Genomic DNA, 15,950 nt, shown 5'->3' on the forward strand with positions numbered 1-15,950 from the left:
TATTTTAACTTTGAATACTTTATAACTATTTATTGTTTCAATTAAACTATTTTTACTTTGAATACTTTATAACCATTTATTGTATTATTATAACTTTTTACTTTGAATACTTTATAACTATTTATTATATTATTATAACTATTTTTACGTTGAGTACTTTATTTTATTTTAAGGATAGTTTTTGTACTATAACATACGTTAAATAATAAACCGAGCAGGGAAAAAATCATTATAATTTTTTTTCCAAACTATATTAAACTAACACTTACTGTAATATAAATTTTTTTTACAAAAAGCATTTAATTACTCCCCCCCGCAGAAAGCTTTACATATTTATATAAGTTATTTTAACATTAACAGAACTATTTAAATTGTTTATATTAACGAGGGGTTAAGCTCCCTCTACGCTGCCGCTCATGAACTCCAATGATTGTTTCGTAACAATTGTTGTTTCCTAGCAGAAAAGTTTTTTTTTCCAACGATAGTTATCGTAGTAAGTTGTATAACTTTATATAGTATGTACATACATTTTAAGTAGTTATTCACTTAAAATAGATGTACTATAAAGAATACTGTTTGCTTACGCTTGTGCCCCCACTTACCACGTCCACATTCATCTTTATGTATATTTTGAATCAAATTTGATTTAATCAAATTGATTTCGCATGGTTCTATTTCTCTTATGATTCTATTACGATCTATTAATGTAAATAAATAAAACGGTAGTTTATTATAGCATATTAAATGAAATTTACACCAAAAATAATAATTGTAAAACGGTTAATAAGTTTAAACACTGATTCAAATAAGTTTATCTTAATGCATAGGGCATAATAATGCAATATCATAGAATTAAGTTATAATAAAGAAACAACTAATTTAGCTTTAAACTTATAATTTGGAAAACAATCAAAATCAAAAATTTAGTAATTAAAATCGAAAAAGTAAAATAGGAAAAATAAATATAGCAGGTAACCTCTGAATTTGGGATACAAAGATATTTTACAGGAAAATAATATTTTCATTACTTTTTGTTAATGCTGGATGACAACTAAAACAAATATGGAAATTAATGTGCGAAAACTGGATCCTTCCATGTGATTTTCCGGTCATTAAAAATGTACCAACAACAACGGAAAACTGCGACAACATCATTAAATTTTTATATAGTTAGATACATAAGTATCCTTAAAGGACTATAAACGAAAATTATCCATGAATTTTTGTTAAAACAACCGTATCAAAAGATCCGTCTCATATCAACATCAACATAGAATTCAAATCAACTTTAACAGTCCCGAATTCGGCATCCAGGGTTACCTAATGTTTTAGAAAATGAGTTGAAACAAATGCACTCAACTCATTCTAAAGCGTATACTTTAATGAATACCAAAAGTTATTAAAGTTATGCTTATAAACTTATACTAAATATGAATTCAACGAATGTTGTAAAATATCATTAAAAGCGTAAGTATTTCATGAAGTCTAACTTTGCTATTATGAGCACGTATTACATAGTGAAACCTCGGTTGCTACAAATGCTTTATATGGTTCCATCTGAACTGTTATTTAACTTATGTTATTTCAAAGAAACAAATTTTATTCAAATATCGTAATTTTCTATAAAAGAAAAAATTGCTTTGACCTCTAACAGACTACAAAGACAGTACTATTAATTTGAAATTAACATTTTTGAACATAAGTATAAAAGATGCATAAACAAAAAATTTATAATTCAAGATTCAAAATTTATTACACAGTAGTTATCTACAAGGAGGGAAAAAATTAAAATTTTTGAAGTGTTAAAAATGTATGCGTGACGATTATAATGAGTTTTTAATTAAAATATTTATGCAAAAGAGGAAATTTGATACAATAAGTAATATTAAAATTAATAACGATTATAGTGAATAGCTGAGAAACTGGTAGTTGTTTATAGTGGGCTAAAGTTTCTTTTTTGCAGGTATCTCAAGAAATGTTACAAAATGCTTAACGTGATAAAATCAAAACTATCTAAATTATGTCTATGTAATTATGTCTAAAAAAATGATGTAATACACATTATAAGAGCGTTTTAAATTAGTCACTTCGTTGAAAAGTATAATGCGGATGGTTCCAAAACACCCATGTGGAAGAGAGAATCAGCTGTACATAAATCCCACCTTTTAAATGCATCTTTCTTTAAAAAAGATAGAAATAAAAATATTAAAATTTAGAAAATTCTGAAAAATGATGAAAATTTAAAAGATAAACGTCAAAAAAATTCGTTATACGAAGACCATCATTTTATTATGAAGACAGTATTTCGAATGTTTTTATGTCATTGGAAGAAATTCGCTGTAATGAAACTAAGTTGTAAAGAGACTCTATTATATTTTGTTAGTTTACAATTAGTGATTTCAATAGTATATTAAGCAAAATAATATAACTGTTCAGTAAAAAGTTTTCGGCCAAAAAAAAGCAATCTTGTAAAATGATAAATACATACAAAATCAGCAAAGCTAATGCGGATAGTAATCTCCATTCAAATGAACAATTGTCTGCCAGCGTTTTGGCAACTTTTCAATTTCTCCTGCGAAGAACTGTGGCACGCGCGAGTCCAGAAAGCGATCGACCTCATTTATGGCATTGTCATTTAAATGGAAGATTGTGCAATAAAGATGCAGTTGCACATGTGAAAACAAATAGTAATCCGAAGGCGCCATGCCTGGGCTGTATAATGGATGTATCATCAAATCCCACTCCAGCGTGTAGAGCGTCCAGCCGGTCATCGCACTAACGTGTGACCAGGCGTTATATTGATGAAAGACAACCACCTTTCTTCTGAACTCGTTTTTCGTGAATGGCATCGCTAACTTTGGCTAGCATATTACTGCACTGTTGATAGCCTGTCCGCTTCTCAGGTACTCCTTATAGATAATTCCACGACAATTCCACCAGATACAGAGAAGCACCTTTTTGTTAGTTAGCGTTCGTCTTGCAACCGAAGCTGCTGATTCTCCGGGTGCTGACCACCCTCCTTTACGGCTTGTATTGTTGTAGTACACCCATTTTTCATCTCAGGTCACAATTCTATTCAGAATGTTCTCTTTTCTTTGATCTCTGAGCAGAGCCAAACAGGCCGCTTTTCTCTTGCTCTTGTCTTCAGCAGTCAATTCGTACGGCACCCATCTGTTAAACTTAAACGTTAGATTTATGCGTTTGACAGCCTTAACTATTATTTTTTTGGCAAACGTCAAACTATAACGCAATAATTCGTGTTGAAACATTCCTGTCTTGACTGATTATTTGTTTTAATTAGTCACAATCGACCTCAATAGAGCGTGGTTCATCTTCAGTGCCGAAATTCACAACTTTAAACTTGCGAAACCTATCTTTTACTGTTTCATAAGAAACAGGATTGAAATTTCAAACCTAAACTTTCACAAATTTTTTTGTGGCATTCAGTTACACTGAGCTTAGTTCGGAACTCATAGTACATAATCGTTCTGATCTGTTACGTGATAGCTCCATTTTAAAAACTTTTTTGGTGCACAGGATAATATAGTTTTGACAAACAAATGACACAGGTATGTAGTTCCAACTTTCAACTTTAGAATGAAAAAACCCGTTTGGAGCAAGGTTAACTACCACGGGAATGGCTGATGTTGGCGCTGAGGTATCTCCCCTTAACGGAAAACTTTTCACTCAACTTGATATACTATTGCAATCACTATTTTCAGCAATACTACTGCAATATGCTAAAGAAATATTTTTTCACAAATTTTGTTTATAGTGAAGTATTGTTGCTTTGGTGAACTATTGTTTATAGTGAAGATGCGTCCGTAGATGGTACATTATAGCGCAAGTCCGACTACAATAGCATACTCTTCATATAAATAAGTAATGAAGAATCGTTTCTAAAAAGGAATACGACCGACATATACACGTACAAAATTGTGGCGGAAAAAAAATATTAACTGTATTTAATTTTTCAAAATTTTAATTACTTAAATAAATAGAATGAATTAATTAAATAAATATATTGAATTAATTTTAATTAATTAATTAATTGTAATTTATTGTTAGTTGTAATTTATAAATTTAGTTCATTAAATTTTATCGATTTTAATTAATTGTAATTTATTGTTAGTTGTAATTAATTAATTTAGTTAATTAAATTTTATCGATTTTAATTAATTAACAATGTTTATTAAAACAAATAAGTGCGACTTACAACTTTCCATCGTTCTTTGACGACGTGACCCGGCTGCAGCAGGTCTTCCGTGGTCATGTTAACGTAGAATGAATCGTCCTCGTTAACCACTTCACTAGAGGCATTGCTGTCTCCTGAATATCTGAAAACACAAGATCATTCATATTTGAAAAACAGTTGGATTCACACATACAACAGCATCAAGTATGCAATACAAATTGATTTAAATAAATAAGTTGACGCTTTTAATTAATTATGAAAATTATATTTTCCTCAAAAAAAATCTTGTAAATATGTATCAATGCATGAAATAACTTAGTGCTGAAAGTGAATACATAAAAATAATTTTATTCATATTCATTAAATTAATTCTGTAAAATTGTGATTTCTAATTGTCTCCTAGTCGTGGAGACGTCCTATATATACATTTATGCATAGGGTATTCTTTATATACATACGTATACGGGGAAAAAATCAGGTTAAATCTACCCTACTTTAGGGTAATGATATTTCTGGTAAAAAAAAAAAAAACTCATAATTCCGGTTAATAAAATCAAAATTTATGGTACTAAACCATTTATTTGATCATTTTTTCGTTCATATGGTAACGGTTTACCGAAAGTCCTGGTTTTCAAAATGATAGTTCTTATTACCACACAGTTAGTAAAAAAAATACAAAAATCAAAAGTATATTTAACCGAATAAATGGTTTTTACGCCATGCTCTAAGGTAATTTGGTTGGTAATTTTAATTGGGATTTTTATCGTTGTCTATACTACTGACTATATTATCATATTCGATAACGTAATCAATAATTATTACGATATTTCCGTATTCGATAATCATCATTACTGATAATTTCCGTGATATTATCGTATCCAATACTTTTCATGGTCAACTATTATATTATATTTTATATTTATTTTAAAGCAGGCAATTCATACGAATACATTATAAAATACCATTATTGTGTAATTTAAAAAATATTAATATTTTACAATAAATTGCTCAGCTTTATTAACGATATTAGGATTTATATTTAATGCTTTAGTCTTGTTTTCTTCTCAGAAACGCCCCTTCGCTAAAAGAATTGACAGAGTATACAAGAGTAAACAAACATGGGAAGGCAGAATGAAAAAAAATTAAAGATGCCAAAAGAGATTAAAAAGAAAATTCCTGTAAAATCAATGCATCCATAAATAATGATAAATAAAGGGTGGGATAACGTAATCTTCATAAGTAAATAAAATTGTTTTAAAATATCGTTAGATATGATCAGTGAAAACAAATTAGATTTGCTATCCATCAGTAAAAAATAAAGCATTCCAAACGAGAACACCGAGATGAAGTGTGCGTGGGAGGAGTGGATGCGGCAGACGAGAAGTGGACACACAAGCGGTGGCGGGAGGGTGGGAGCGAAAGGATTTGAGTTCAAGGTTGTACTGTATCGATTGAAATAATGGAAAAGCGGAAAAGGAGAATGTTTCTATAACATCAAAATGAGATTCTTAGCTACAAAATTCGTTTTTCTTTTGGATTGAATTGAAGTAGATTATAAAACAAAAGTTCATTTTGTTTGTTCTTTACAAATATAAATATTGCGGGATTGCGTAAAATTAATTGAATTTCCCAGGGTATATTTGAGTGAAGGAAAAATAGTATAACAGAAATATTTACCATTGATGGGGATTATTATTATGCGATGAAAATTTCAAGACGTGTCGAAAGTTAACCTAGATTTACTTTCAAGAAAAAAAATGTTCATGGTATTGCATGAAATTTACTTAAGAAAATTGTTATTTACGCGCGTGTTTGTTGTCTAATAGTGTCTAATAATATTTTAACTTTATTCTTTTTCACAATTTAAAATGCTTTTCACATAAAAAAAGCATTATAGGAATTTTAATAAACAATATTCTCTATTGAAGCTCTATATTTTATATATATTATCACTCCCTATGAATCCCTATGGTTTCTGGGAACGCTTCTTATCTCTTATACAGTATATTTGACAAAAAAAAATTGATAAAGTCATTTTGTCATTATGGAAAGTTTATTTTTTGCTTAAAATGTTTAAACATCATTTGTCATTAGAATGCAAAAATATATAATTATATTATTTATTTTTTGAAATATTTATGAAATATAAATGAATGATTCAAATGAAGAAAAGGTGTACCTATTGTTACCTATAATAAAACAAGCGTGCCTTCATTTGTGCTTTATACACGTTGTTTTGCTTCATTCAAAAATTGATTGATTTTTCAAATAACTTTTGCTTTATTTACGTTATTTTGCTTCTTTCAAAAGTGAATGAGTTTCCCAACTTTGTGATTTATTCATGTTATATGGTTTCGTTCAAAAATGAATGAGTTTTTTGCCTTCAGTTAAGCTTTATTAACGTTGTTTTGCTTCATTAAAAAACGGCTGAATTTTGACTTCGCCTGTATTTTATTCATTCACTGTGTCCTTTAAAAAAAAGGGATTAGTTTTGCTTTCACTTGTGGTTTATTCACGTTGCTTTGCTTCATTCAAAAATGAATCTACGCTTGTGCTTTATTTACGTTGTTTTGCTTCATTCAAAAACGAATGAGTTGTGAATTCACTCGTACTTTATTTACGTTGTTTGTTCCATTCAAAAATGAATGAGTTTTGCTTTCACTTGAGGTTTATTCACATTATTTTATTTCATTCAAAACTGAATGAGTTTTGTTTTCACTTGTGCTTTATTTCCACTGTTTGATTCACTCAAAAACTGAATGAGTTGTGAATTCACTCGTACTTTATTTACGTTGTTTGCTCCATTAAAAAGTGAATGAGTTTTGCTTTCACTTGTGATTTATTCACGTTATTTTATTTCATTCAAAACTGAATGAGTTTTGTCTTCGCTTGTGCTTTATTTCCACTTCCTTCAAAAATTGAATGACTTACCTCCATTTGTGATTTAATCATGTTATATGGTTTCATTAAAAAATGAATGAGTTAGAAGAAGTGAGAAAAAATGGAAGTTAAAATAACTCTTTTTCACAGACGATGAATTAATGTGAAAGCACAGGAAAGAATTAAAACTCAGTTAAGTTAGATGACCGTGTTGTGAGTTATATGAGTTTCACTTCACTCGGAAATTAAATTAATGAAAGAGTGACAGGCAGGAAGAGAAAGCCGCACTCTTTTCTACATAACTAATTCTCAAACCGTCATCTGCCGTGTCACTCATCTGACTCATATTTTAATTTCTAGTAAAATCCCATCTTCACTATTTTCTTTCTCAGGGGTTGAGAAATACGAGTCATTATAAATGATTCGAGTTAAACGATTTCACTATATTCGAATTCACTATTTCGTCATTCGAGTCACTATATTCGAATATATCAAAATGGTAGTTTCATCATTTTGTCAGTCAATTTGCTCGTACTCTAATCTAAAAAAAATTACATTAAAACTTAGAAAAAAGAATCTTCGTTTCCTTAAAGCGTCGGATAAACAAACATAAATTAATTCGAGTTGAACGAACGAAATCCCATATGTCATTTGAATAAGAACCGTGATTCAAATTTAAGATTTGAATCTGGAATCACTATATTCGAATATATTAAAATTGTAATTTCATCGTTCGTCAGTAATCTTGCACGTACTCTAATCTAAAATTTTTTTAATATAGCTTATAAAATCCTGTCCTATTTCTTTAAAGCGTTGGAAAAATAAACAAACATATAATAATTCGAGTTGAAAGAACAAAATCACATGTGTCATTTGAATAAGAATCCCGATACAAATTTAAGATTTGAATCTGGAATCACTATATTCGAATAGATTAAAATGGTAGTTTCATCATTAGTCAGTCATCTTGCTCGTACTGTAATCAAAAATTACATTAAAACTTACAAAAAAAAATCTTCGTTTCTTTAAAGCCTTGGGGAAAAAATAAACATTTAATGATTCGAGTTGAAAGAACAAAATCACATATGTCAGTTGAAAAAGAACCACAACTCAAGTTTAAGATTAGAATCTCGAACATAGCAAAGTGATAACTTGAATAGAGGAATCACTTCGAAAACTAAAATAACTGATTCAGAGCCCAATTATAAATTGAACAAAGCCGAATATGAAAATTTTTTCAAATTACATATATTAATTCTCATAGGTGATTTGAATCACTATTACAATCAAGTGACTCAAATGTAATTTTTATAGCGATTCTCTAATAATCAATCTATAAGAAACTCTTTAAGATCATAAATAATTACAAAAAGAATTATTCTCTTGGAAAATGGTTCCAATCAGTTGATTAAAATCAATATCTTGCCATTTACTGATCTGTGTATGGTTTGAACTGATTCCAGTTGGCTTATTCTAATGTCAAAATAATTATTTGAATAATCGATACCTATGTAGTTGAATTCGTTAGGTGTAGAGATTAAACAATTGAACGTTCAAAAGTGAAGAATATTCAGAAACATCACCGAAGGGCACGAAGTTAGAATTAATTTACAATTCGTAATTACTTGAAAAATCTTTTCAGGAAATCTGCTATTCCAAACATATATTGCTATAATAGAAAATTTTCCTGAACTTTAATAGTAAATATATTTTTCAATTCTCACATTTCGAACGCAGTTTTAACAGTTTTTAATAAACACGTTGTTCTGTAAAAAATATTTTTTTAGCATAACACTAAATGTGTATTTTAATAATTCTAGCCAAAAGAGTGGTTAATTAATGCTTAATCTGGAGGGAAAAAAACGAAGACTTTAATGTAAAATGACTAATTCACAATAGAGAAAAGCGAGATTAGAAATATTGAAACCATTTTGGAGGTGAAAAGTTTGAAAACGTATTTAAAAATATTTGCTATCACTTACTTTTTAACTCCTCAGGCAATAAAACAGGTTTTATATTTTTCTCGTCCTTATCATTACCTAATTTTGGTAATGTTTTCGCTATTTATTTGCATAAATACTATTTTAAAACCATTAATGCTCATTTTTTACTTCATTTTTCATAAGGATTTTATAAATACATAATGTGGATTGTGCTTAAGATACACCATGTACACCTAAACATTAATATTTATTTATACCACTTATAACTTAAAATTTAGCCCATATTTTTATTGAAATACATAATTTTGATTACAAATGATAGAAAAATACGTAAATTCAACATCTTTATTACAATTAAGACCAAAAGATAAAGAAGAAAAGATTTAACAGGATAAAAATCAAATTTAGCATTTCAAATTGAAAAAAGAAGAAAAGAATACTACCTGCGTAAACTAACTGAATATTTAATTTTAATGAACTTAAATAAATCACACAAGTTTAAAAGCCATTATATTTAATTCACACAACGCATTATGTTTAATTTGTATTCATACTGTCATAAACTAGATGTTACGTTTAATTCACACTAATAGCCCCACGCTTTAAAGAATTCTTAGAAACTATTTAAAAATAAAGTTCCTCTTCTCTAACTGTTACCTAAAGTAGTATTTGTAGCGACAAAAGCAAATGTCCCGAGAGAATAATTTGCTTTCCGAATAAACTCATAAATAGAGAGTAGCTGTCTTCCTTACAACATGAGATGACTTAATTTTACACACGTAACGTGAAGCTGTTTTATTTTATGTTAGAAAACTGATGCGAAAATTTAAATGTAAGACTTTTTTTTCCTTAGTTGGGGACAAAGGTTTTATGCTCTATTTTTTTAATTAATTTTTATTTATATATTTTTTAATTAATTATTTTTATTTTTATAAAAATTGTTTTTCGAAAGTTGGTTGGTCATACACTGCTAGAAATTTCTAGGAAAAAATGGTTAAACAACAACTTATTTAGTTGTTATTTTACCACATCCAAGCGAAATTAGCAAATAATTATAAATAAGATGGTATTAAAACTTTTAACTGTGAGAAAAACCGTTTATTAATTGCTTTCACCTAATACGGTTAAACAACCAGAATTTTTTTATCGCACCAACTAGGCCCACCTAATGAAGTCACATAGTTCCTTGCAGCAGGGAGCTTCTTATCGCTGAGAGGGCTAATCTAATAATCTCATGACCGTCTCATGACACCATAATATTTCTTCTACTCCCTTCAACACATAAAGAGTTTCCAGCACCTTAGACTCGCCAATTGGTGACCCTGGATTATTAGAATTATCAATATCTGGATTATTGCTATCATTCACACACAGATGGCAGCGCCATAAAGCTTCTTAACACAAAAAAGTCAAATATTTTCCATCTCTCACGATAGATGGCTTCACCAGATAAGCTAGCCACATTCCACGGTTCACTTAAAAAAACACAATTCAAACAGAACCTAGCTCCAAAGCCAGTAAACTTAACGATTAATTGAATGAACAAAATTGCTACCGGTTATTTTCCCGTAATTTTGGAATTGAAATTCTAGCAGCGTATGAAATAATCCTTTCTAGCAAATAATATTCTATTTTTATAACTGTAGTGATTTTACGGCTATTCATAAATGTTAGTTAAGTTTTGTCCATTTTCAGTCAGTGTCCTGCATGCTAATTACGAACTTAGCGCAAAATGCGTAAACGAAGAAAAGCGATAGCTTTTTAATGTTTAAAAAGTCGTTCCAACGCAGCATAACATGAGTTCATAAAAATATCTAAAATGTGAAAATTATCCATTAATTTCAATAATTTTCATTTAGGAGGAAAAATTATCTCCAAATTAGCAATTTTTAAAAAGTTTAATAATTTTTAGAAATATTTAAACTATTTTTGTTTTGAAAGTTCAGACAATTTTTTTTTCCAGATAGATATATTTTTACAGTTTCAAATTGAATTTAAGAAATACAAATTGTGGGCTTTATCCCCTAGTTAAAAGAATTTCGATAAACACCCCTAACCATAACCTTATAAAATTTGTTATTTCGTAAGGATTAAAAAAAAATCATAAAATATTAGCTTTCATAAAAGTTGACAAAACTAATGAAACAAATGAGACATTAACATTACACTAGTCTAAAAATGGATCTGTATTTTATGCGCCAATGCTCATATTATGGCTCATTGAGTACGAAAATTTATTTTTAGAAAATGGTTTATTTAATCTACCTACAGTTAATATCGATTTTTTTAAAAAATTTTATTTTGGGTTTAGGAATTTGGTGTTGATTAAGGTTTTATTTTCTTTCAATGGTCATATTTCAGCAATAACATAAAACCTTCGCTTTAAGATATTGCAGAATATATAATCTAGTGATAATTAGTGTGAGGAAAGAATAATTAAATATTGAGCGATCGTGCATTAAAGCGGAACAGAGCTGGTTGAACATATTTACATTTATAATTAAAATTTAAGTTTTCAAAAGTCAAAAGCATATTTCCAAAAAATATTTTATTAAAAATTATTTTTTTAAATTAAGTTATATATTTTTAAATTAAGTTTTAAAAATATTAAGATTTGGATTTTTATAAATCTGCTTCGAAAGACCTGTTGAATAAATAAATTCTTTGTAAATTTATAACATCACTCATCTTAGATATTATTGGTAAAACTATTATAATAATTTTAATAATATAAGGATCAAAACAAAAGTTCCTTATTCTTTGAATATGCTTTATTAACTTTTCTATATTATTATAAGACCATTTTAGTACTTGTTATGATCTCTTGTTGCTTAAATGAAGGCTTTAATTCCACGCGGTACTGATTTATTTTTTTAAAACATATATAATTCTTATTTTATATTTATACAAAAACAAATGAAAATGAAAATACACTATCCTTATTTGATAATTGCATTTATTTTTAAGGAGAAAGTATGCGTACTAAACAGTACATTACCGTTACAACTAAAAATGCAGTCTAAATCTTATACTGTACAATGGCTGTTATAGAATTCTGGTACAAGGATTCTGGTTCTATTATTAAAAAGTAAAATTATCACAATAATTTGTCCAGCTCTGTATAATAACTTTTAACAAAGAGAAACGACGGATAGTTTTTAAAAACCAACATGTCCCATTTCGTTTCAACAAAATGTGAGACATAAAAAATAAACAAAAAATTAATAAGTATTCATATTTAATAATTTAATTCATTAAAAACTTAAACGAAATAAAAATATTTATATGCAAACAAAGTGGACATAATCCATTAACAGAGTCCTTGTAAAAATGAAGTAAAAAATGCGATGCATATTGGGTGTTGCAAATTAATATTTAAGTGACAAAGAAAAAAAAATTAAAAATATGGCCATTTATTTTTAAAACTAGAAAGAGCTTCATAACTGGTATTAGATTTTTTTAAATATGATTTTCGATGATTTTAATCCTCATTATGTTTTTATCTAACTTAAAAATAAGTGGTTAGAGTTAGAAAAAAGTATTCGTTCTTTCCCACCTAAATATCAATTTGTTACCTCAAATGTGCAATTTTTTCATTTGATTTTGACAATTTTACAAGGATTCGAAAAATAATAAGAGAAGTTTTTGCGGAATAACCTTCAGGATACATTGTAACACATTAAAAAGAAAGAAAAAACATGATTGCCCAGTTATTTCAAATGTATGACCACTCGCCCATATGGTATAATTTAACTTATGGTATAATTTAGTCCATTGATTCTGTTTTTAGAAGACGCTGAGTGGAGACATGACATTGGCATAGTGATCGACACAATGCAAGTGCCTAAACAATTGTATACAGTACTGAATGTCATTACATAAACTGCACGAAATAACCTCTGTATTGTTATTTGCTGGCTGTACATTATATGGAAAAAAATTTACTCTTCCGTTGAAAATATTACATTAGTTTGAAATATTTATTGAATAAAATAAACAATTTACATTTACACTTAAGTATCTAATCACATCTACAACTTTCTATAATGCGCGAATTAAAAAGTTAATAATTTTGATAATGTATCTGAGGTCAGCAGTAAAAATTAAATTCTAAATATGCATGAAATATATTTTTACAAGTACTCCTTTTTTTCTTCTTGAAAAATGAAAAAGAGTTTTATTTTCATTTTCAAGTTTCCACTGAATCCTTTCCTTGACCGAAAGCAAAAAATAATAAAACAGATATGAAAAGGACGTATTCTATTTTGAAAGTCAAATATTCTTGTGCCATGCTTTAACATGATTGTGAAAACATGCAACGAATGTCTTCGGGCACTTTTCTAAAGATCTATAAAAAGAACACAGACGCTTTATTCAATTTTTTTTCATGATTTTTTTCCCTTCTTTTCCTGAACTTTTTTTTATCTAAATGCCCTCAAAACGTTCTTAGATAGCTAAGATTTATTTATCAAACAAATCAATGAAGAAAACTCACTGGAATGTATTCTTACACCGCTTTTGTTGAAAAACCAAACAATACGTTAAAACTCTGGGACAGTTAAGATAGAGATTTCTATTTAAAAAAATATTTTCTAATCTTAACAAAAAAAGCAATAAAGTCAAAAAGTTAAAAATCAATGTTTATTTTATTTATTAAACATTAATATCGTTCAACTTTACAATTTGTTTTAAAAAAATTGATTGTTCTTGCATGTTACTGTCAATGTATAAAATACCGGCATACTGTAGAAGGTCTAGCATTTTTAGGCAAAGTATGACATATGAGAATTTTTATCTATATACTTTGTCTTATCATAGCGTAGAATTCCTATGCATTCTATAGAATGTGAAATGCTTTTTAGACAAAGATTGAAATGAAAAAATTATTAGTTGCTTTTGCCTAATCATTGCATAGAATTTCTATGCATTCTATAGAATGTCAAATAATCTTTAGGCTAAATATGAAATGAAATAATTATTATTTGCTTGACTAAACGTTGCGTAGAATGCTGATACATTTCGTAGAATGACAAATACTCTTTAGACAAAATGTGAAATAAGATAATTATTAGTTACTTGCCTAATGATTGCATAGAATGTTTATATATTCTATAGAATGACAAATACTTTTTAGAGAAAGAGTGAAATAAGAAAATTATAAGTTACTTTGCCTAATCATGGCTTGGAATGTCTATGTATTCGATAGAATGGGAAATGTTCTTTAGGCTACAGATGAAGTAAGGTAATTATTAGTTACTTACCTAATCGTCGCATAGGATGCTTATACATTCTATAGAATGAGAAATAATACTCTTTAGGCAAATTATGAAATAAAAAATTATTATTGAATATTTTAATATTACAAATCTAACCTCATTTCGGAAAAAAATGTAAATTTCATGTTTTTATTAGATTGCTTTTTCAAATTAGTTTTCTTTTCATTGTGTTTTTAAGAGTAAAATACATAGTTTTCTTTTCTTTTTCTTTCTTAATTGTCAATGCTTTGTTCAATTCAAATGTTTTACACTAACTCATCTGACAACTTGACCTAAGTTAGGATTTTTATGTCATATTTATTATAATATTTATGTGGTTAAAAGTTTATAAGAATGACTTCTATATAAATAATTAAATAGACGTTTTATTGCCATGCTTAAAATATCAATAACAAACCTAAAAGTAAAAAAAAAACTGTTTTTTTCAACAGAAGATTTGTTTACTCTCTTTAAAAATAATCAATTTAGAATAATGCAGTTTCATTAAACACACTTTCTTAAACAAATACTTCTTTACACAAATAATATAAAATAATATCCAAAACAGTAGGAGGAGTATAAAAACTTTGTTTTGAAGTATGATAGCTTGGGAAATAATCAGATATTAGTGATATTTAGGACCACCGTTTCCCCCTGAATTTGAAAAATATCATTATCTCGTTGCCGCATAAAGAGATCGCCACATTAAAAAGATCAAAACAATCAGCAAAGAACAGATAAAAAAGTTATAAAAACAATCAGTTTATTTCGGTACAATAAGTAAGTGCGAGTGTTATTTCATCAACTGCCGAGGCATGCAAGAAAATAAAATAGAATTTTTAATATTAAAAATAAATTACGCAGAGTGGTGTTAAAAATAAATAATAGTAAGTGTAAAGTATGATAAAAAAACTGATTAAAAAAACTGATAAAAAAGAATGTAAAAAAAGTTCAAGCAAATAAAATGAAATGTAATGAATACTATCAAAAAAAGAAAACAGAATGCAAAAAAAAAATAAAAATAAATAAAGATAAATAAATTAGAATATAAAGAAGTATTAAAAATAAACAAAACAGAATATAAAAAGGTACTAAAAGCAAATGAAGTAGAATATCCAATAACAGTATTAAAAATAAATAAAATAAAATATAAAGAGATAATAAAATAAAGTAGAAGATAAGCATTGAAAATAAATAAAGAAGAATATAAAGTAGCCTTGAAAATAAATAAAGAAGAATATAAAGTAGCATTAAAAATAATAAATTATTAAATAAATATGCATTCAGCATCAAAAGGATTTAATAATTTCTTCAAAATCACAAGTAAATATTTCTGAAATTATCTCAACAAATACTAAATAGTTTCGCACTTTCTTTTTTATGATTTGACATACTGCAGAAAGTTTTATTAATCCTGCTACTGATGTTATAATATACTATACATTTTAAACTTCCGCCTGAATCAGCTGGATGGGGAAAAACTTACCAAAACTTACCGCCCAGCTGTTTCGAGAGGGATGCATTTGTTGAAAGGGATAAGTGTGATGAGGAGGGGGGTCAATGAAAAGGGAGAATTAACGAACTTTATAACCTTTTAAAAAACTGACTAGAGATTCGGAATATGGGTGAAGCTTGCAAGTTTTTAAATATTCAACAATAATCTAAACTTCAAGTTTT

General features: G+C 27.9%; 1 protein-coding gene across 9 annotated transcripts in view; it reads right to left on the minus strand.

The window, feature by feature from the left end:
- Positions 1-15,950, minus strand: part of Asator (tau-tubulin kinase asator) — a 137,433-nt gene that overhangs the window by 24,779 nt on the left and 96,704 nt on the right. For all 9 annotated transcript variants that reach the window (XM_087159311.1, XM_087159309.1, XM_087159314.1 and 6 more), the window contains exon 2: positions 4,217-4,337. In XM_087159311.1, coding sequence (XP_087015437.1) covers positions 4,217-4,337 — 121 coding nt within the window. The remainder of the gene's footprint in view (positions 1-4,216; positions 4,338-15,950) is intronic.

This window comes from Parasteatoda tepidariorum, chromosome 3 (genome assembly GCF_982258835.1).
Source record: "Parasteatoda tepidariorum strain Cologne lab strain chromosome 3, Ptep-v5.0, whole genome shotgun sequence".
Lineage (NCBI taxonomy): Eukaryota > Metazoa > Arthropoda > Arachnida > Araneae > Theridiidae > Parasteatoda > Parasteatoda tepidariorum.